General features: G+C 39.9%; 2 protein-coding genes across 3 annotated transcripts in view; one reads left to right on the top strand and one right to left on the bottom strand.

Moving 5' to 3' along the window:
• Positions 1–317: 317 nt before the first annotated feature.
• On the top strand, positions 318–4,231 carry sf3b5 (splicing factor 3b, subunit 5). The gene is made up of 3 exons (XM_061911642.1): positions 318–477; positions 3,712–3,995; positions 4,036–4,231. The coding sequence occupies exons 1-2, from the start codon at positions 335–337 to the stop codon at positions 3,971–3,973; spliced, it is 405 nt and encodes a 134-aa protein (XP_061767626.1). The 5' UTR covers positions 318–334; the 3' UTR covers positions 3,974–3,995; positions 4,036–4,231.
• Positions 4,232–12,886: 8,655 nt separating this feature from the next.
• Positions 12,887–24,548, bottom strand: part of phactr2 (phosphatase and actin regulator 2) — a 63,138-nt gene continuing 51,476 nt past the window's right edge. For both annotated transcript variants that reach the window (XM_061911632.1, XM_061911634.1), the window contains 2 exons: positions 21,889–21,965; positions 12,887–19,134 (listed from right to left, as the gene is read on the bottom strand). In XM_061911632.1, the coding sequence (XP_061767616.1) occupies positions 19,119–19,134; positions 21,889–21,965 (93 nt within the window). In that variant the 3' untranslated portion in view covers positions 12,887–19,118. The remainder of the gene's footprint in view (positions 19,135–21,888; positions 21,966–24,548) is intronic.

Below are 24,548 nucleotides of genomic sequence, written 5' to 3'. Positions count from 1 at the left end.
GAAGGCTCTAGTTTTACACGAGGACCACTTTATTTCGTTGTATGGCAAAACCATAAAAATAGGTCACAATAAAAAAAAAAATAATAGTATTGATTCAGTACAAACGCAACTTTATTGAAGGCGGAAACTATGCGTGAGTGCAATTCTTTTGACGGACAGAATCCCGGAAATGTTCATTGCATTTACTTTTAACGTCAACCGTGCAATTACAGAGAGACTTTTGATCTTTAATCCGCATAAATATGACAATGACACGAGTAAAAAGATAAATAGTTATAAGAAAGGGAATAATTAACCGGGTTCCGGGAAAATAAACGCTGCGCATTAATGTTTCATGTCGGAATATTTCTTGGTGCGGACGGCCTTTACCGGAAGTAGTCACCAAGCAGCCTGGGAAGAAACAAAAGGAGAAATTAGCGTCTTTTCACTTTTTCTGCACCAACATTCTTGCAACAACTACTCTCTACTAATAATAAAGTAAGTCGTTTTATAATCTATTAAACTACAATACTGTGCTTTGGTGAATGTAAACATGTTCGCTGTCCTTCAAAGTCTGCCGATCTTAGCATGCTAGTTAGCCACAGCTAGTTAGCCACAGCTAGTTAGCTTCGTGTTTGAGGTTAAAGTTCGTGTAAATGATGCAAGACTAGAAGAGTTGATGGTACAGTCCTTTGATACATTTGTGATTTAGGGCTATATAAATAAACATTGATTGATTGATCTGCTTAACTGACTACGTAGCAAACAAATGACTATGTAGCAAACAACTGACTACGCAGCAAATAACAACTGACTGTGTAGCAAATAATAACTGACTGGAGCAAACAATAACTGACTGTGTAGCAAACAATAACTGACTGGAGCAAACAATAACTGACTGTGTAGCAAACAATAACTGACTGTAGCAAACAATAACTGACTGTGTAGCAAACAATAACTGACTGGAGCAAACAATAACTGACTACCGGTATGTAGCAAACAATGACTGACTGGAGCAAACAATACCTGACTATGCAGCAAACAATAACTGTCATGAACTAAACTAAGTATGCAGCAAACCATAACTGACTATGTAGCAAAAAATAAATGACTATGTAGCAAACAACTACTGACTATGCAGCAAACAATAACTGTCATGCACTAAACTAACTATGCAGTAAACAATAACTTACTATGTACCAAACAATAACTGACTATGCAGCAAACAACAAATCACTATGTAGCAAACAATAACTGACTTTGTAGCAAACAATAAATGACTATGCAACAAACAATAAATGACTATACAACAAACAATAAATGACTATGCAACAAACAATAACTGACTATGTAGCAAACAATAACTGTTGATGCGTTAAACTGACTATGCAGCAAACAATAACTGTCATGCACTAAACTGACTATACAGCAAACAATATCTGTTGATGCACTAAACTGACTATGCAGCCATCAATACCTGACTGTGTAGCAAACAATAACTGACTATGTAGCAAACAATAATTGACCATGCAGCAAACAATAACTGTCATGCACTAAACTAAGTATTTACCAAACAATAACTGACTATGTAGCACGAAATAAATGACTATGCAGCAAACAATAACTGACTATGCAGCAAACAACTGTCTTGCACTAAACTAACTATGCAGGAAACAATAATTGACTATGTAGCAAACCATAAATGACTATGCAGCAAACAATTACTGACTATGCAGCAAACAATAACTGTCATGCACTAAACTAACTATGCAGTAAACAATAACTGACTATGTACCAAACAATAACTGACTATGTAGCAAACAATAACTGTTGATGCGTTAAACTGACTACGCAGCAAACAATAACTGTCATGCACTAAACTGACTATACAGCAAACAATGTCTGTTGATACACTAAACTGACTATGCAGCAAACAATACCTGACTGTGTAGCAAACAATAACTATGTAGCAAACAATAACTGACTATGCAGCAAACAATAACTGCAATGCACTAAACTAAGTATGCAGCAAACAATAACTGACTATAAAGCAAAAAATAATTGACTATGCAGCAAACAATAACTAACTATGCAGCAAACAATAATTGACTATGTAGCAAACCATAAATGACTATGCAGCAAACAATAACTGACAATGCAGCAAATAACTGTCATGCACTAAACTAACTATGCAGCAAACAATAACTGACTATGCAGCAAACAATAACTGACTAAGTAGAAAACAACAAATGACTATGCAGCAAACAACAAATGACTATGCAGCAAACAATAACTGACTATGCAGCAAACAATAACTGCCATGCACTAAACTAACTATGCAGTAAACAATAACTGACTATGTACCAAACAATAACTGACTATGTAGCAAACAATCAATCAATCAATCAATCAATGTTTACTTATATAGCCCTAAATCACTAGTAACTGTTGATGCGTTAAACTGACTATGCAGCAAACAATAACTGTCATTCACTAAACTGACTATACAGCAAACAATGTCTGTTGATACACTAAACTGACTATGCAGCAAACAATGTCTGTTGATACACTAAACTGACTATGCAGCAAACAATACCTGACTGTGTAGCAAACAATAACTATGTAGCAAACAATAACTGACTACGCAGCAAACAATAACTGCAATGCACTAAACTAAGTATGCAGCAAACAATAACTGACTATAAAGCAAAAAATAAATGACTATGCAGCAAACAATAACTGACTATGCAGCAAACAATCACTGTCATGCACTAAACTAACTATGCAGCAAACAATAACTGACTATGCAGCAAACAATAATTGACTATGTAGCAAACCATAAATGACTATGCAGCAAACAATAACTGACAATGCAGCAAACAATAACTGTCATGCACTAAACTAACTATGCAGCAAACAATAACTAACTATGCAGCAAACAATAATTGACTATGCAGCAAACCATAAATGACTATGCAGCAAACAATAACTGACAATGCAGCAAACAATAACTGTCATGCACTATACTAACTATGCACCAAACAATAACTGACTATGCAGCAAACAATAACTAAGTAGCAAACAACAAATGACTGTGCAGCAAACAATAACTGACTATGTAGCAAACGATAAATGACTATGCAATAAACAATAAATGACTATGCAACAAACAAATGACTATGCAGCAAACAATAACTGTTGATGCGTTAAACTGACTCTGCAGCAAACAATAACTGTCATGCGCAAATCTGACTATACAGCAAACAATATCTGTTGATGCACTAAACTGATTACGCAGCAAACAGCAACTGACTGTGTAGCAAACAATAACTGACTATGCAACAAACAATAAATGACTATGCAACAAACAATTAATGACTATGTAGTAAACAATAACTGTTCATGCGTTAACCTGACTATGCAGCAAACAATAACTGTCATGCACTAAACTGACTATGCAGCAAACAATATCTGTTGATGCACTAAACTGACTATGCAGCAAACAATATCTGTTGATGCACTAAACTGACTATGCAGCAAACAATAACTGTTGATGCACTAAACTGACTATGCAGCAAACAACAACCGACTATGTAGCAAACAACAACCAACTATGTAGCAAACAATAACTGACTACGTAGCAAACATAACTGACCATCCAGCAAACAATAACTGACTACGTAGCAAACAACAGGCGTCCAACACTAACAGCAAGTTGTTGTTCGCCCCCAGAATGACGGACAGGTACAACATCCACAGCCAGCTGGAGCACCTGCAGTCCAAGTACATCGGCACGGGCCACGCAGACACCAGCAAGTGGGAGTGGCTTGTCAACCAGCACCGAGACTCCTACTGCTCCTACATGGGACACTTTGACCTGCTCAACTACTTCTCTGTGGCCGAGAACGAGAGCAAGGCCCGTGTGCGCTTCAACCTGATGGAGAAGATGCTGCAGCCCTGCGGACCTCCTGCTGACAAGCCTGACGACTCCTGAACACACCGGGATCACTCTCTACCTGCTTGGTTAACTGACTGCACACCTGGATCACTCTCTACCTGCTTGGTTATTAACTGACCTCACACCTGGATCGTTCAGAGGCCCTCCGTCTAGTTCTGGTTTCATTCTCCGAATGTGTGTGCTTTGTTACAGCAGTCCTTCATGGCCATGCAGAGGAGAAGAATGCAAGTTTATGTTTTGAACGACCATCTCGCTCATTAGTTGATTAAAAGATGTTTTTTCTACCTAACTAAATGGTGTACATTTGACTTGTAATACATGTGTACAGTTACAGGATACTTTATATTGTTTTCATGTCTCCTGACGTCGTGTCCTAGCACTCAACTAACACTTTTGTCCACTTCCCGGTCTTAGTTTGTCACACAATACAGTGGGGCAAAGAAGTATTTAGTCAGCCAGCGATTGTGCAAGTTCTCCCACTTAAAATGATGACAGAGGTCTGTCATTTTCATCATAGGTACACTTCAACTGTGAGAGACTGAATGTGGAAAAAAAATCCAGGAATTCACATTGTAGGAATTTTAAATAATTTATTTGTAAATTATGGTGGAAAATAAGTATTTGGTCAAACAGTTTTGCCTCAAAATCTCACGATACATGGCCCCATTCATTCTTTCCCTAACATGGATTAATCGTCCTGTCCCCTTAGCAGAAAAACAGCCCCAAAGAATGATGTTTCCACCCCCATGCTTCACAGTAGGTATGGTGTTCTTGGGATGCAACTCAGTATTCTTCTTCCTCCAAACACAACGAGTTGAGTTTATACCAAAATGGATACATGGATGATACAGCAGAGGATTGGGAGTATGTCATGTGGTCAGATGAAACCAAAATAGAACTTTCTGGTATAAACTCAACTCTAACAAAGACAAATCCTCATTTATTCTGGATTTTCCAGAATTTTTTTTTTATAAGAAATTCTAAAGAATTTAAAATAAGATACGTTTGATTCTAAAGATTTTCTAGATTTGAAAGAATATTTTTTTTGAATTTTAATCATAAGTTTGAAGAAATATTTCACAAAAATTGTCGAAAAAACAAGCTAAAATGAAGAATTAAAATGTATTTATTATTCTTTACAATAGAAAAATAAATGTACTTGAACATTGATTTAAATTGTCAGGAAAGAAGAGGAAGAAATTTAAAAGGTAAAAAGTAATATGTTTAAAAATCCTAAAATCATTTTTAAGGTTGTATTTTTTCTCTAAAATTGTCTTTCTGAAAGTCATAAGAAGCAAAGTAAAAAAATAAATTAATTTATTTAAACAAGTGAAGACCAAGTCTTTAAAATATTTTCTTGGATTTTCAAATTCTATTTGAGTTTTGTCTCTCTTAGAATTAAAAATGTCCAGCAAAGCGAGACCAGCTTGCTAGTAAATAAATACAATTAAAAAAATAGAGGCAGCTCACTGGTAAGTGCTGCTATTTGAGCTATTTTTAGAACGGGCCAGCGGGCGACTCATCTGGTCCTTACGGGCACCGCGTTGGTGACCCCTGATCTAGAATCACATTTCATAGTTAAGACTTGTTCAAATGACAGCAAAGACCGACACCACTTTTTTTTTTCTAATATATTTGCAAAAATATATAAAGAAACAACTATTTCACATAGTCACTGTGGGTTATTGTGTGTGGAATTTTGAGGACGAAGATGGAGGAATTCCATTTCTTAAACAGGATGTAAAAGAAAAAATGCTGTTAATATTTTTATTGACATAAATTGTGTTTGTTGATCGTGTTGTGGCGACTGAAATAAGAAAGTGTGGCGTCGACCTGATGGGAGTTTGTTTACCACACGGTGATGACTCATCTGCTGAGTCAGCATCTTCTTTGTCAGCATCCTCCACGTGTCTCCTCACGAGGCAAGTCCTCACCATCTGTCCTCACAGCAACACTGATGGAAACATGCCCGGGACACACACACACACACAATTCTTTCTTTAAAGGACCCCACCCTGGTGTAGATTTCAGCTTTTGGTGACATAATGCCAGCTGCTGTCATGAGTAACCTGGAGGTAGAACCTCATCATAGCAGGTAGAACCTCATCACAGCAGGTAGAACCTCATCACAGCAGGTAGAACCTCATCACAGCAGGTGGAAGCTCATCACAGCAGGTAGAACCTCATCACAGCAGGTGGAAGCTCATCACAGCAGGTAGAACCTCATCACAGCAGGTAGAACCTCATCACAGCAGGTAGAACCTCATCACAGCAGGTAGAACCTCATCACAGCAGGTAGAACCTCATCACAGCAGGTGGAAGCTCATCACAGCAGGTAGAACCTCATCACAGCAGGTAGAACCTCATCACAGCAGGTAGAACCTCATCACAGCAGGTGGAAGCTCATCACAGCAGGTAGAACCTCATCACAGCAGGTGAAAGCTCATCACAGCAGGTAGAACCTCATCACAGCAGGTGAAAGCTCATCACAGCAGGTGGAACCTCATCACAGCAGGTGGAAGCTAATCACTGATGGTATAAGCTCATCGCAGCAGGTAGAACCTCGTCACAGCAGGTGGAAGCTCATCACAGCAGGTAGAACCTCATCACAGCAGGTAGAACCTCATCACAGCAGGTGAAAGCTCATCACAGCAGGTATAACCTCATCACAGCAGGTAGAACCTCATCACAGCAGGTGAAAGCTCATCACAGCAGGTGGAACCTCATCACAGCAGGTGGAAGCTAATCACTGATGGTATAAGCTCATCGCAGCAGGTAGAACCTCGTCACAGCAGGTGGAAGCTCATCACAGCAGGTGGGAGCTCATCACAGCAGGTGGAAGCTCATCACAGCAGGTGGGAGCTCATCACAGCAGGTGGAAGCTCATCACAGCAGGTGGATGCTCATCACAGCAGGTGGAAGCTCATCACACGTTGGAGCTTCATCGCCGTAGGAAACTTCTTTTCAGCCTGTCTTTACTTCAAAGTTATTTTCCGTTTGATGCATGAGATCGTTTGCTTTCTTTCCCCACATTGCGTCCAAAGACTGTCCCCGAGGACTGTACCTCTATGACTGTTCCTTAATGACTGTCCTGCGATGACTGTTCCTCAAAGACTGTCCCTTAATGACTGTCTTCCAAAGACTGTCCCTGAATGATTGTTCCCCAAAGACTGTCCCTTAATGACTGTTCCCCAAAGACTGTTCCTTAATAACTGTCCCTCAATGACTGTCCCCCAAAACTGTCCCTTAATGACATTCTCCCAAAGACTGTCCCTTAATGACTGTCTCCCAAAGACTGTTCCTCGAAGACTGTCCCTTGATGACTGTCTCCCAAAGACTGTTCCTCAATGACTGTCCCTTAATGACTGTCTCCCAAAGACTGTCACTTAATGGCTGTCTCCCAAAGACTTTGCCCCAATGACTGTTCCATGAAGACTGTCCCCCAAAGACTGTCCTGTGAGGACTTTCTCCCAAAAACTGTCCCTGAACACTGTCCCCCAAAGACTGTCCCTTAATGACTGTCTCCCAAAGACTGTTCCCCGAAGACTGCCCTTTAATGACTGTCTCCCAAAGACTGTCCCTCAATGACTGTCTCCCAAAGACTGTCCCTTAATGACTGTCTCCCAAAGACTGTCCCTGAACACTGTCCCTTAATGACTGTCTCCCAAAGACTGTCCCTTAATGACTGTCTCCCAAAGACTGTCCCTTAATGGCTGTCTCCCAAATACTGTCCCCCAAAGACTTTGCCCTAATGACTGTTCCATGAAGACTGTCCCCCAAAGACTGTCCTGTGAGAACTATCTCCCAAAGACTGTCCCTCAATGCCTGTGCCCCAAAAACTTTCTCTGGACACTGTCCCCCAAAGACTGTCCCTTAATGACTGTCTCCCAAAGACTGTTCCCCGAAGACTGCCCCTTAATGACTGTCTCCCAAAGACTGTCCCTCAATGACTGTCCCTTAATGACTGTCTCCCAAACCCTGTTCCCCGAAGACTGCCCCTTAATGACTGTCTCCCAAAGACTGTCCCCCAAAAACTGTCCCTTAATGGCTGTCTCCCAAAGACTGTCCCTCAATGACTGTCTCCCAAAGACTGTGCCCCAATGACTGTTCCATGAAGACTGTCCTCCAAAGACTGTCCCTAATGACTGTCTCCCAAAGACTGTTCCTCGAAGACTGTCTCCCAAAGACTGTCCCTTAATGGCTGTCTCCCAAAGACTTTGCCCCAATGACTGTTCCATGAAGACTGTCCCCCAAAGACTGTCCTGTGAGGACTGTCTCCCAAAGACTGTCCCTCAATGACTATCCCTTAATCACTGTCTCCCAAAGACTGTCCCTCAATGACTGTCTCCCAAAGACTGTCCCTCAATGACTGTCTCCCAAACACTGTTCCCCGAAGACTGCCCCTTAATGACTGTCTCCCAAAGACTGTCCCTCAATGACTGTCTCCCAAAGACTGTCCCTCAATGACTGTCTCCCAAACACTGTTCCCCGAAGACTGCCCCTTAGTGACTGTCTCCCAAAGACCGTCCCTCAATGACTGTCCCCCCAAAACTGTCCCTTAATGACTGTCTCCCAACGACTGTCCCTTAATGGCTGTCTCCCAAAGACTGTCCCTCAATGACTGTCTCCCAAAGACTGTGCCCCAATGACTGTTCCATGAAGACTGTCCCTCAATGACTGTCCCTTAATGACTGTCTCCCAAACCCTGTTCCCCGAAGACTGCCCCTTAATGACTGTCTCCCAAAGACTGTCCCCCAAAAACTGTCCCTTAATGGCTGTCTCCCAAAGACTGTCCCTCAATGACTGTCTCCCAAAGACTGTGCCCCAATGACTGTTCCATGAAGACTGTCCTCCAAAGACTGTCCCTTAATGACTGTCTCCCAAAGACTGTTCCTCGAAGACTGTCTCCCAAAGACTGTCCCTTAATGGCTGTCTCCCAAAGACTTTGCCCCAATGACTGTCCCCCAAAGACTGTCCCTTAATCACTGTCTCCCAAAGACTGTCCCCCAAAGACTGTCCCTCAATGACTGTCTCCCAAAGACTGTCCCTCAATGACTGTCTCCCAAACACTGTTCCCCGAAGACTGCCCCTTAATGACTGTCTCCCAAAGACTGTCCCTCAATGACTGTCTCCCAAAGACTGTTCCTCGAAGACTGTCCCTTGATAACTGTCCCTTAATGGCTGTCTCCCAAAGACTTTGCCCCAATGACTGTTCCATGAAGACTGTCCCCCAAAGACTGTCCTGTGAGGACTGTCTCCCAAAGACTGTCCCCCAAAGACTGTCCCTTAATCACTGTCTCCCAAAGACTGTCCCCCAAAGACTGTCCCTCAATGACTGTCTCCCAAAGACTGTCCCTCAATGACTGTCTCCCAAACACTGCCCCTTAATGACTGTCTCCCAAAGACTGTCCCTCAATGACTGTCTCCCAAAGACTGTTCCCCGAAGACTGTCCCTTAATGACTGTCTCCCAAAGACTGTCCCTCAATGACTGTCCCCCCAAAACTGTCCCTTAATGACTGTCTCCCAACGACTGTCCCTTAATGGCTGTCTCCCAAAGACTGTCCCTCAATGACTGTCTCCCAAAGACTGTGCCCCAATGACTGTTCCATGAAGACTGTCCCTCAATGACTGTCCCTTAATGACTGTCTCCCAAAGACTTTCCCTTAATGACTGTCTCCCAAAGACTGTCCCTGAAGACTGTCTCTAATGACTGTCCCCCAAAGACTGTTCCCCGAAGACTGTCCCTTAATGAATGTCTCCCAAAGACTGTGCCCCAATGACTGTTCCATGAAGACTGTCCCTCAATGACTGTCCCTTAATGACTGTCTCCCAAAGACTTTCCCTTAATGACTGTCTCCCAAAGACTGTCCCTGAAGACTGTCTCTAATGACTGTCCCCCAAAGACTGTTCCCCGAAGACTGTCCCTTAATGAATGTCTCCCAAAGACTGTGCCCCAATGACTGTTCCATGAAGACTGTCCCTCAATGACTGTCTCCCAAAGACTTTCCCTTAATGACTGTCTCCCAAAGACTGTCCCTGAAGACTTTCTCTAATGACTGTCCCCCAAAGACTGTTCCCCGAAGACTGTCCCTTAATGAATGTCTCCCAAAGACTGTGCCCCAATGACTGTTCCATGAAGACTGTCCTCCAAAGAATGTCCCTCAATGACTGTCCCTTAATGACTGTCTCCTAAAGACTTTCCCTTAATGACTGTCTCCCAAAGACTGTCCCTGAAGACTGTCTCTGACTGTCCCCCAAAGACTGTTCCCCGAAGACTGTCCCTTAATGACTGTCTCCCAAAGACTGTCCCTCAATGACTGTCCCCCCAAAACTGTCCCTTAATGACTGTCTCCCAACGACTGTCCCTTAATGGCTGTCTCCCAAAGACTGTCCCTCAATGACTGTCTCCCAAAGACTGTGCCCCAATGACTGTTCCATGAAGACTGTCCCTCAATGACTGTCCCTTAATGACTGTCTCCCAAAGACTTTCCCTTAATGACTGTCTCCCAAAGACTGTCCCTGAAGACTGTCTCTAATGACTGTCCCCCAAAGACTGTTCCCCGAAGACTGTCCCTTAATGAATGTCTCCCAAAGACTGTGCCCCAATGACTGTTCCATGAAGACTGTCCCTCAATGACTGTCCCTTAATGACTGTCTCCCAAAGACTTTCCCTTAATGACTGTCTCCCAAAGACTGTCCCTGAAGACTGTCTCTAATGACTGTCCCCCAAAGACTGTTCCCCGAAGACTGTCCCTTAATGAATGTCTCCCAAAGACTGTGCCCCAATGACTGTTCCATGAAGACTGTCCCTCAATGACTGTCCCTTAATGACTGTCTCCCAAAGACTTTCCCTTAATGACTGTCTCCCAAAGACTGTCCCTGAAGACTTTCTCTAATGACTGTCCCCCAAAGACTGTTCCCCGAAGACTGTCCCTTAATGAATGTCTCCCAAAGACTGTGCCCCAATGACTGTTCCATGAAGACTGTCCTCCAAAGAATGTCCCTCAATGACTGTCCCTTAATGACTGTCTCCCAAAGACTTTCCCTTAATGACTGTCTCCCAAAGACTGTTCCCCGAAGACTGTCCCTTAATGAATGTCCTCCAAAGAATGTCCCTCAATGACTGTCCCTTAATGACTGTCTCCTAAAGACTTTCCCTTAATGACTGTCTCCCAAAGACTGTCCCTGAAGACTGTCTCTGACTGTCCCCCAAAGACTGTTCCCCGAAGACTGTCCCTTAATGACTGTCCCTAAGACTGCCCCTTAATAACTGTCTCAGGAAACACACTTTTAACGGCAATTAAAAGGTGAAACTAAGGAGGTTGACCTTTGAACTTTGTCCATAAAGGAGGTGACTGGGAGGACCAGAGCGATGTGGACAAGTATGTTTGTCATCCAGGAGAGACGTTGTTGAATGAAGCTTCAAGGACGGACTAATTGTAAAATTCCTCAAATATTCTCTTAGCTCTTCTTACATGTTTGTTGTCTCTGCAGACTTTTAAGGTCATTTTGAAAATATTTTAAAACCATCTGGACAAAATGGTCCACAGCAGGGGTCACCAACCTTTTTGAAAGCAAGAGCTACTTCTTGGGTACTGATTAATGCCAAGGGCTACCAGTTTGATACACACTTAAATAAATTGCCAGAAATAGCCAATTTGCTCAATTTACCTTTAATGAATAAATCTATATATATATATATAAAAAAAAAAGGGTATTTCTGTCTGTCATTCTGTCGTACATTTTTTTCCTTTTACGGAAGGTTTTTTTGTAGAGAATAAATGATGAAAAAAACACTTAATTGAACGGTTTAAAAGAGTAAACAAAAAAAAATGAAAATGAAATTTTGAAACATAGTTTATCTTTAATTTTGACTCTTTAGAATTCAAAATTCAACTGAAAAAAATAAAGACAAAAACTAGCTAATTCGAATCTTTTTTAAAAAAATTTAAAAAAGAATTTATGGAACATCATTAGTCATTTTTCCTAATTAAGATTAATTTTAGAATTAAGGTTGAAATCCAATCTGCACAAATTGGCCCAAGCTATATTTCCAACAAAGACAAATCATTATTTCTTCTAGATTTTCCAGAACAAAAATTTAAATTTGATTCTACAGATTTTCTGGATTTGCCAGAATTTTTTTTTTTGAATTTTAATCATAAAAGTTTGAAGAAATATTTCACAAATATTCTTCGTCAAAAAAACAGAAGCTAAAATGAAGAATTAAATTAAAATGTATTTCTTATTCTTTACAATAAAACAAATTAATTTAGATGAACCTTAATTTAAATTGTCAGGAAAGAAGAGGAAGGAATTTAAAAGATAAAAAGGTATATGTGTTTAAAAATCTTAAAATAATTTTTAAGGTTGTATTTTTTCTCTAAAATTGTATTTCTGCAAAGTAAAAAAATAAATGAATTTATTTAAACAAGTGAAGACCAAGTCTTTAAAATATTTTCTTGGATTTTCAAATTCTATTTGAGTTTTGTCTCTCTTAGAATTAAAAATGTCGAGCAAAGCGAGACCAGCTTGCTAGTAAATAAATACAATTTTAAAAATAGAGGCAGCTCACTGGTAAGTGCTGCTATTTGAGCTATTTTTAGAACAGGCCAGCGGGCGACTCATCTGGTCCTGACGGGCGACCTGGTGCCCGCGGGCACTGCGTTGGTGACCCCTGGTCCACAGGAACAACATGGGTTAGCCTACTCCATACAGTATTTACAACTTGTGTTGACATCCACAGGAACCACATGGGTTAGCCTACTCCATACAGCATTTCCAACCTTACTAGTGTTCACTTCATCTGCTTGACATGAAAAAGGACCCCACCTTCCGCTCAAATGTAGCTGGGATAGGCTCCAGCACCCCGGCCACTAGCTGTAACAGATGGATGTAAAATGCAGCCTGAAGAAGTTGATAGAATAAAGACAGCAGGCAGAAGAGTGTAAAATATTTAGGTCATGGTGTTTGTATTGTGGCATAAATGCACATGCAGCCATACACATTCTGTACAAAATACTTCATATACATGTCAGGAAGTAAATACTGTACAACTTTACCTTCAAACACACACACACACACACACACACACACACACACACACACACACACACACACACACACACACGACTTTCATTTGACAAGAGACTAGAAGAGTTTGAGGGTTTAGGCCTGAGCTTGACTATCCAAACACTTGATTATTATCATCATCATGTTCATATACAACATCTCTTTGAGGGCAATTATCATCATGTTCATATACACCAGGGGTCACCAACGCGGTGCCCGCGGGCACCAGGTCGCCCGTAAGGACCAGATGAGTCGCCCGCTGGCCTGTTCTAAAAATAGCTCAAATAGCAGCACTTACCAGTGAGCTGCCTCTATTTTTTTTTTTTAATTGTATTTATTTACTAGCAAGCTGGTCTCGCTTTGCTGGACATTTTTAATTCTAAGAGAGACAAAAATCAAATAGAATTTGAAAATCCAAGAAAATATTCATTTATTTTTTTACTTTGCTTCTTATAACTTTCAGAAAGACAATTTTAGAAAAAAAATATAACCTTAAAAATTATTTTAGGATTTTTAAACACATATACCTTTTTACCTTTTAAATTCCTTCCTCTTCTTTCCTGACAATTTAAATCAATGTTCAAGTACATTTATTTGTTTTATTGTAAAGAATAATAAATACATATTAATTAAATTCTTCATTTTAGCTTTTTTTAACGAAGAATATTATTGAAATATTTCCTCAAACTTATTATGATTAAAATAAAAAAAAATATTCTGGCAAATCTAGAAAATCTGTACAATCAAATTTAAATCTTATTTCAAAGTCTTTTGAATTTATTTTAAAATTTTTGTTCTGGAAAATCTAGAAGAAATACTGATTTGTCTTTGCTAGAAATATAGCTTGGTCCAATTTGTTATATATTCTAACAAAATGCAGATTGGATTTTAACCTATTCAAAACATGTCATCAAAATTTTAAAATGAATCTTAATCAGGAAAAATGACTAATGATGTTCCATAAATTCTTTTTTTAATTTTTTCAAAAAGATTCGAATTAGCTAGTTTTTTCCTCTTCTTTTTTTCGGTAGAATTTTGGAATTTTACATAGTTGAAATTGAAGATAAACTATGTTTCAAAATTAAATTTAAATTTGTTTCGTGTTTTCTGCTCTTTTAAACCGTTCAATTAAGTGTTTTTTTCATCAATTATTCTCTACAAAAAATATTCCATATTAGGAAAAAAAAATGTACGACTATATATTTTTTATTTTATTTATTAAAGGTAAATTGAGCAAATTGGCTATTTCTGGCAATTTATTTAAGTGTGTATCAAACTGGTAGCCCTTCGCATTAATCAGTACCCAAGAAGTAGCTCTTGCTTTCAAAAAGGTTGGTGACCCCTGATATACATCTCTACGAAGGCAATTATCATCATGTTCATATACAACATCTCTTTGAAGGCAATTATTATCATTATGTTCATATACAACATCTCTTTGAATGCAATTAACATCATTATGTTCATATACAACATCTCTTTGAAGGCAATTAACATCATTATGTTCATATACAACATCTCTCTGAAGGCAATTGTCATCATTATGTTCATATACAACATCTCTTTGAGGGCAGGAAGTACACAATGTCAGAATACTACCCCTCGTTAAGCTAATAGTTCCTTATTTAGCTAAAAAAACAATATTCAATGATCACTTTTTTGCTTTGAGGTTTGTAGCAAACAGATCTAATCAGCGCCACACTTTGATTGTCGGAGAGCAAGGTAGCTTAGCATGGGGACCGAATGTCGAGCTAGCATCTTAATGTGTTCAAATAAAGTAGCTAAGCTAACATCTTTGTGGCTCATCAGACCTAAGTGGTCCCCGACATCGTGTTTAGGGACTAAAGTCGGCCCCAAACTGAAGGTTCTGATTACGTTTGCTGTTTCACTCCAGTATTTTGGAGGCTAAACCACAGAAGCGCTAACTCTGAGCCGGCTACTTTCTACTTCAAAGTCTATTTCGGGAGTTTTGTCGGATAAAACAAAAAGAGTTTCCCAGTTAAATAAAAAAACTTGCAGCATTTGAATAAATACAAAGTGCAGGTTTGAAATTAGAGCGCTTTAAAGTGAGCCGGATGTAGCTAGCAGAATGCTAACTAGCTAGCTGCTTTTAATGTCATGGGAATACTTGCGTTTAAGTTGGAGGAATGACACTAAAAGCAGCGTTTTACCATTGAAGCAGTATTAACTTGACTTTTTAACAGTTAGCGCAAGCACATTAGCGAGCTAGCTATGATGGTAGCGGCGGAATGAGTCATCAACATTTTATAATAGCTCCTCTTTCCCCCCCAAAGAAAATATTGAAGAAAAAGATCTTTAGAATAATTATTTGTTGTTGGAGCAAAATTATCTTGTCAATCACACTTCGCTCTTAGCAAGTGCAAGCTAGCCTAGCTTAGCATAAATACCGAAGTGCGAGACTAGCTAAGCAAGCTTTTGAACATTTGCGTATTAATCACACAACAATACGAACCATAATCCAAGCATCCCCGTTAAAAAAAACTGTCCAGTTTTATGCTAAGCTAACACAGCTTGGCGAGTCTGAGGTCTTCATATTTACTATAAGTGGTACCAAAAGTCTTGCTTAAGAAACAAAAGCAGCTCCCAAAAAAAAAGTAAAAGCTGATTAGTTTCTCGGATTTAAATTGTGTTGTTTGGAAGATTGATTGAACAAAAGTGTGAGCTAATCTCCGAGCGCTAAGCTAACTCACCACGACAAACGTCTACTTTTTGTTGGAGAAACAAACACAACTTGTGTTTCTCAGGTAAGAAATAACAACTCATACAATTTTAATAAATACAAAGTGCAGACTTGGAAACATGTGGAAATGAGGGTTCTTTTGAGTTAGCTACACTTAGCTAGCAAAATGTCAACATTTGCTACTTTAATATCATCTACTTTTACTTTGAGGAATGACACTAAAAGCAGCGTTTTAGCATGGAAGCAGTAGCAACTTGACTTTTTAACGGTTAGCACAAGCGCATTAGCGACGGAATGACTCGTCAACATTTTATAATAGCTCCTGTTTTCCTACCAAAACAAATATAGAAGAAAAAGATCTTTAGAAGAATCACATTGTGGCTTTGTTGTTGTTTCTTGTCAATCACACTTCTCTTTTAGCAAGAATAAATACAAAGTGCAGACTCGGAAATGAGGGTTGTTTTTACTTAGCTAGCAAAAAGCTAACATTTAAAGGCCTACTGAAAGCCACTACTAGCGACCACGCAGTCTGATAGTTTATATATCAATGATGAAATATTAACATTGCAACACATGCCAATACGGCCGGTTTAATTTACTAAATTGCAATTTTAAATCTTGCGCCGAAGTATCATGCTAAAACGTCGCGGTATGATGACACGTGCGTGTGACGTCACGGATTGTAGCGGACATTTTGTTCCAGCCCGATCCCAGCCAAAGTCGTCTGCTTTCATCGCATAATTACACAGTATTCTGGACATCTGTGTTGCTGAATCTTTTGCAATTTGTTCAATTAATAATGGAGACGTCAAAGAAGAAAGATGTAGGTGGGAAGCGGTGTATTGCGGCCGCCTTTAGCAACACAAACACAGCCGGTGTTTCCTTGTTTGCTTTACTATGGAACAGAGCGGTCAAGCGAACATGGTTCCCTACCACATGTCAGGTTTCAGTGACAAAATTGTGGTAATAAGTCGGCTCTTGCCGTAGACATGAGCGGAGAGCTTGCGTCGTTCCTCGTGCACCTGCCAAAGAGGCAGCTGCGGACTATCTTGCCTCCTCCGATCAACCGCCCCCAAACGTGGGATGCTCCCACCGTGGAGGAGGGGGGAAAAAAAATCTCAGCCCGGCCCCAACGGCTGCCGTCGAGAAACGTGGCTTCCCTCAGAGACATTGGCGGTCACCACACCCCTCCGGCTTTCAGGTATGACCATATAATTTCACTAAAACACTAGTGACACAATAAGCAGATAAGGGATTTTCCAGTTATCTTACTAAATGTCTCTAATAACATCTAAATCGCTCCCACTGTATAGTCTTATTTTTTTCTAATCCTTCACTCTCACTTTCCTCATCCACGAATCGTTCATCCTCGCTCAAATTAATGGGGAAATCGTCGCTTTCTCGGTCCGAATCGCTCTCGCTGCTGGTGGCCATGATTGTAAACAATGTTCAGATGTGAGGAGCTCCACAGCACGTGACGTCACGCGCACATCGTCTGCTACTTCCGGTACAGGCAAGGCTTTTTTATTAGCGACCAAAAGTTGCAAACTTTATCGTGGATGTTCTCTACTAAATCCTTTCAGCAAAAATATGGCGAAATGATCAAGTATGACAAATAGAATGGAGCTGCTATCCCCGTTTGAATAAGAACATTTCATTTCAGTAGGCCTTTAATATCAAGTAGCTTCAATCTGAGGAGTGAGAGAAAAGCAGCATTTAGGGTCGGAGCAGCATTGTGCGGACACAATTCAGCGTTGTAACAATGTTTTAGCACAGGGGTGTCCAAAGTGCGGCCCACAGCTAATCGTTTACCGGCCCGGTATAAATTGCACAATTGATAGTATTGCAAAAATATAACAAAACAAAAAAAAACATTTAAAAAGGAGAAAAAGTTGCAATGTTGACACAAAGCTGCCATGCAAACTCTTTTTGGTCTTCCTTTATTAATTTTTTTTGCCATTGCTCCCAAAAAAAAAAAAAATACACAAAATCTATGTTATAATGAATTATTGACCTATTCATGGCTGCAATTACTTCAAAAATGTCACTTTAAAATGTTTTATGTGGAAAAAACTATTGCATATATTGTGTGGTTCAATAAAAACATTGTTTTTTTTTGACAAGAGAGCATAAAAGAAACAAAATAACAGTTCAAAAGTAAAATCGACATATATTTAAGTTGACCTGAAAGTAAAAATAATAATAAAAATGTATCACTTTATGAGTGAGGAACCTTTTGGATCCCAAATATATTTTGTGGGATTTTTTAAAATTTACTTTTCACTGTGATTACTCAAAAAATATTAAAGAATTAAAAGTCCTGCATTATTGATCTTTTAGGGCTCTAATTACTAAACACTGCATAATTCAGTTTTACTATCAAGTGAATTATATTTATATAGCGCTTTTCTCTAGTGACTCAAAGCGCTTTACATAGTGAAACCCAATATCTAAGTTACATTCAAACCAGTGTGGGTGGCACTGGGAGCAGGTGGGTAAAGTGTCTTGCCCAAGGACACAACGGCAGTGACTAGGATGGCGGAAGCGGGGATCGAACCTGCGACCCTCAAGTTGCTGGCACGGCCACTCTACCAACTGAGCTATACCGCCCCAAAAACAAAGTCGTCTTTGACAAGGCTTTTTTTATTTTTTTTTTACTTTATATCAACTTGAAGTTGATATAGAGATTTACTGTTAAATGTAAATAAATAATAATAATAATAATTTGACTTATTTTGAACATTGTAATGACCGAGACCCCTTATGGTCCCCCGGGAGCCCTTAAGCTTAAAAAAAAAAAAACATATATTTTGTTATGATTCGAAAATTAAAAATATCAAAATGCCCCCGCATGCTAAAATTTTTCCGTGTGTGGCCCTCAGTGGAAAAAGTTTGGACACCCCTGTTTTAGCACGACCTCGCTAGCGTGTCGCTAAAGGCTGGTCGACATTTTATACTTCCATGCCGCAAAAGCATCCCAAGTGGGTTTGTGGAGTACAAGCCACTTGTGGTGGGAAAAGATGAGCAAAAAAATCAGAAACATAAATATAGTTTGCTTTTTGGCACAAGCTAAAAGGAGGGAATGCAACATTTAAAAGTTTCAAATCCTTCATCAGTTCCAGGGTGGACTTGGTGCTGACACGAGGCGATGTAGCGCCCCCTTGTGGACAGTGACTGACTCCTGCAGCTCACAGCAATGGGGTTAGTACTCTCCAGACTGCTTGATTGTAGCCGGGAGAGGAAAGAAGTTCTCAAACAATAAATAGAGGACTGCTAGTGAGCAGTGAGCAGTGAGCGGGTACAAGGTGTGCAACACTTCCACAGGTTGGACACCCAGTGACAAACCTGGCTTAGTTAGGTGGGGCTGTGGACTTGGTGGAGGTTCCCATGCTGACGTCTGGCTCATTTTAAGGCCGGTGGAATCTGAAAATACATCAAAAATGTTTCTACTACTCACATGTACTTTATACCGTATTTCCTTGAATTGCCGCCGGGCTGCTAATGAATTTAAAACCTCTTCTCACTCCTGCACTTACCAAAGGCATGCAGTAAAAAATTGAGTGTGATGTAAGGATACCATCATAAAAAGCACATTTAATAAAAAAAACATTATTAAGGTCTTACCTTTACTTATAAATGAAGTCCATGCACAGTTCCTTCTGATCAAAAGCATCGATAACTATAGAAGTCTTCCTAATCTTTCTTCAGTTTTAAAAGTCTCTCTGTCTCGATGGAGATCTTCCTTTACTACCTCCTGTTTAGAAAACTGTTATCAGACCGCTGCTATCCGTTAGCTCGGCTCCTCACATGTAGTGCGGGCGACGACAGAATTATCCTCGGACAACTCCCCCTCCCGTTCTGCTCCGTGGGTGATCTCTTTATCCCACCGCTGCCACCATGAAGTGTTCTTGTATAAATACTAGACTGGGTATTTAGGACTGGAACATGCTTTATTTCAGCCCGGTTGTTTACATAGCCAGCATAGGAGTAGTGGTGTTACATCCTAAAAGGTCCGCCGTGCACCCCCCGCGTCATATCCCTTCCCAGCACATATCACTGTTGCACTTGTTGTCACTTATTCTGCAGCCGAGTAGTCGCAAGAAGGATCACTAGCGCCCTCTACCACCAGGAGGCAGGAGTCATTTAATGACTCATATTTGACACACGCAGCTACGGTATATTAATAAAACATAGCTGCTTATACCGTATTCCTTGCCCTTTTGTGGGTTCTTCCGAGGATGTTGTAGTCGTAATGATTTGTGCAGTCCTTTGAGACATTTTTGATTTGGGGCTATATAAATAAACATTGATTGATTGATTGATTAATGTTCTTTTTAGCATATTCAATAGCTTGGACCTTAAATCCTACTGAATAGCTCTTAATCTTCTTCCCTTTATGCAATTTCAAATGACCAGTATTGAAATCAGCCTCCTCCCTTTTGAAAAGGTTGACAGGGGAAGTGTCACTCGTGACGTGACGAGTTTGACCCGGCGGTAGTACTAACAATGCGCTAATTATTTTGCGAAGCGAGTTTGACCAGGCAGTAATTCAAGGCAGGCGCATACTATATACCCGGCGGCAATTCAGGGAAATACGGTATTTGTTTATTACAGAAGCAGTGAAGTTGTCACCTGGTGTAAATGCTAAATAAAAACAATAATTTGCGAATCCTTTTCAACTTATATTCAATTGAATAGACTGCGAAGACAACATTTTTCATGTTCACACTGGAAAACTGTGTTATTTTTTGCAAATATTAGCTTATTTGGAATTTGATGCCTGCAACATGTTTCATGGCATACGTGGCAAAAAAGCTCATCAAAGACTTATTTGGAACATCCCACAGGTGAGCGGGCTAATTTGGAACAGGTGGGTGCCATCATTGGGTATAAAAGCAGCTACCATGAAATGCTCACTCATTCACAATCAAGGACGGGCCGAAGGTCACAACTTTGTCAACAATTTCCTGAGCAAATTCTTTAAAAACAACATTTCTCAACAAGGAATTTAGGGATTTCACCATCTACGCTCCGTAATATCATCAAAGGGTTCAGAGAATCTGGAGAAATCACTGCACGTAAGCCATGATATTACGGACCTTTGATCCCTCAGGCGATACTGCATCAAAAACCGACATCAGTGTGTAAAGGATATCACCACATGGGCTCAGGAACACTTCATAAAACCACTGTCAGTAACTACAGTTGGTCTCTACATCTGTAAGTGCAAGTTAAAACTCTACTAGGCAAAGCCAAACTCATTTATCAACAGCACCCAGAAACGCCGCCCGCTTCGCTGGGCCCAAGCTCATCTAAGATGGACTGATGCAAAGTGAGAGTGTCCTGTGGTCTGACGAGTCCACATTTCCAATTATATTTGGAAACTGTGGACGTGGTGTCCTCCGGAATAAAGAGGAAAATAACCATCTGGATTGTTATAGGCGCAAAGTTCAAAAGCCAGCATCTGTGATGGTATGGGGGTGTATTAGTGCCCAAGGCATGGGTAACTTACACATCCGTGAAGGCACCATTAATGCTGAAAGGTACATACAGGTTTTGGAGCAACATATGTTGTCATCCAAGCAACGTTATCATGGACGCCCCTGCTTATTTCAGCAAGACAATGCCAAGCCAGGTGTGACAACAGCGTGGCTTCATAGTAAAAGAGTGTGGGTACTTTCCTGGCCCGCCTGCAGTCCAGACATGTCTCCCATGGAAAATGTGTGGCGCATTATGAAGCGTAAAATACGACAGCGGAGACTGTTGAACGACTGAAGCTCTACATAAAACAAGAATGGGAAAGAATTCCACTTTCAAAGCTTCAACAATTAGTTTCTTCAGTTCCCAAACGTTTATTGAGTGTTGTTAAAAGAAAAGGTGATGTAACACAGTGGTGAACATGCTCTTTCCCAACTACTTTGGCACGTGTTGCAGCCATGAAATTCTAAGTTAATTATTATTTGCAAAAAAAAAAATAAAGTTTATGAGTTTGAACATCAAATATCTTGTCTTGGTAGTGCAATCAACTGAATATGGGTTGAAAAGGATTTGCAAATCATTGTATTCCGTTTATATTTACATCTAACACAATTTCCCAACTCATATGGACACGGGGTTTCTAGATACAGTGTGTACTTTGTCTACATAGAAGGGAGTAAGAGTGAAGTAGTAGACTACCTGGTGAAGTGTTTGCTATCTTCATGTACTGCCATCTCTCTGCTCTTGAACTCGTTTAATTCCTTGCGGATGGCAGCCTGACCACAAACACATGACACAGGATTAGGAGAGGGAAACTTGTCACAACCTCCAGGACAACACTTGTGTGGTCTCTCCTGCACTGGCTGTGTGCTCTGTGGACCTGGTCTGATGATGGACCTGGTCTAATGATGGACCTGGTCTGATGATGGACCTGGTCTAATGATGGACTTGGTCTGATGATGGACCTGGTCTAATGATGGAATACCATTGTTGGTGTTCTTAAGTGACAGGTGAATACCATTGTTGGTGTTCTTGAGTGACAGTTGAATACCATTGTTGGTGTTCTTAAGTGACAGTTGAATACCATTGTTGGTGTTCTTAAGTGACAGTTGAATACCATTGTTGGTGTTCTTAAGTGACAGTTGAATACCATTGTTGGTGTTCTTGAGTGACAGTTGAATACCATTGTTGGTGTTCTTAAGTGACAGTTGAATACTATTGTTGGTGTTCTTAAGTGACAGTTGTATACCATTGTTGGTGTTCTTAAGTGACAGTTGTATACCATTGTTGGTGTTCTTGAGTGACAGTTGAATACCATTGTTGGTGTTCTTAAGTGACAGTTGAATACCATTGTTGGTGTTCTTAAGTGACAGTTGAATACCATTGTTGGTGTTCTTAAGTGACAGTTGAATACCATTGTTGGTGTTCTTGAGTGACAGTTGAATACCATTGTTGGTGTTCTTAAGTGACAGTTGAATACCATTGTTGGTGTTCTTAAGTGACAGTTGAATACCATTGTTGGTGTTCTTAAGTGACAGTTGAATACCATTGTTGGTGTTCTTGAGTGACAGTTGAATACCATTGTTGGTGTTCTTAAGTGACAGTTGAATACTATTGTTGGTGTTCTTAAGTGACAGTTGAATACCATTGTTGGTGTTCTTAAGTGACAGTTGAATACCATTGTTGGTGTTCTTAAGTGACAGTTGAATACCATTGTTGGTGTTCTTGAGTGACAGTTGAATACCATTGTTGGTGTTCTTAAGTGACAGTTGAATACTATTGTTGGTGTTCTTAAGTGACAGTTGTATACCATTGTTGGTGTTCTTAAGTGACAGTTGTATACCATTGTTGGTGTTCTTGAGTGACAGTTGAATACTATTGTTGGTGTTCTTAAGTGACAGTTGTATACCATTGTTGTGTTCTTAAGTGACAGTTGAATACCATTGTTGATGTTCTTAAGTGACAGTTGAATACCATTGTTGGTGTTCTTAATTGACAGTTGAATACCATTGTTGGTGTTCTTAAGTGACAGTTGAATACCATTGTTGGTGTTCTTAAGCGACAGTTGAATACCATTGTTGGTGTTCTTAAGTGACAGTTGTATACCATTGTTGCTGTTCTTAAGTGACAGTTGAATACCATTGTTGGTGCTCTTAAGTGACAGTTGAATACCATTGTTGGTGTTCTGAAGTGACAGTAGAATACCATTGTAGGTGTTCTTAAGTGACAGTTGAATACCGTTGTTGGTGTTCTTAAGTGACAGTTGAATACCATTGTTGGTGTTCTTAAGTGACAGTTGTATACCATTGTTGGTGTTCTTAAGTGACAGTTGAATACCATTGTTGGTGTTCTTAAGTGACATGACAGTTGAATACTATTGTTGGTGTTCTTAAATGACAGTTGAATACTATTGTTGGTGTTCTTAAGTGACAGTTGAATACCATTGTTGGTGTTCTTAAGTGACATGACAGTTGAATACTATTGTTGGTGTTCTTAAATGACAGTTGAATACTATTGTTGGTGTTCTTAAGTGACAGTTGAATACCGTTGTTGGTGTTCTTAAGTGACAGTTGAATACCATTGTTGGTGTTCTTGGGTGACAGTTGAATACCATTGTTGGTGTTCTTAAGTGGCAGTTGAATACCATTGTTGGTGTTCTTAAGTGGCAGTTGAATACCATTGTTGGTGTTCTTAAGTGACAGTTGAATACCATTGTTGGTGTTCTTAAGCGACAGTTGAATACCATTGTTGGTGTTCTTAAGTGACAGTTGTATACCATTGTTGCTGTTCTTAAGTGACAGTTGAATACCATTGTTGGTGCTCTTAAGTGACAGTTGAATACCATTGTTGGTGTTCTGAAGTGACAGTAGAATACCATTGTTGGTGTTCTTAAGTGACAGTTGAATACCATTATTGGTGTTCTTAAGTGACAGGTGAATACCATTGTTGGTGTTCTTAAGTGACATGACAGTTGAATACCATTGTTGGTGTTCTTAAATGACAGTTGAATACTATTGTTGGTGTTCTTAAGTGACAGTTGAATACCGTTGTTGGTGTTCTTAAGTGACAATTGAATACCATTGTAGGTGTTCTTGGGTGACAGTTGAATACCATTGTTGGTGTTCTTAAGTGACAGTTGAATACCATTGTAGGTGTTCTTAAGTGACAGTTGAATACCATTATTGGTGTTCTTAAGTGACAGGTGAATTCCATTGTTGGTGTTCTTAAGTGACATGACAGTTGAATACTATTGTTGGTGTTCTTAAATGACAGTTGAATACTATTGTTGGTGTTCTTAAGTGACAGTTGAATACCGTTGTTGGTGTTCTTAAGTGACAGTTGAATACCATTGTTGGTGT

The sequence above is a fragment of the Nerophis ophidion genome, linkage group LG09 (assembly GCF_033978795.1).
Source record: "Nerophis ophidion isolate RoL-2023_Sa linkage group LG09, RoL_Noph_v1.0, whole genome shotgun sequence".
NCBI classification, from domain to species: domain Eukaryota; kingdom Metazoa; phylum Chordata; class Actinopteri; order Syngnathiformes; family Syngnathidae; genus Nerophis; species Nerophis ophidion.
Note: the sequence above shows the minus strand (reverse complement) of the source record. Positions and strands in the feature narration are given on the sequence as shown.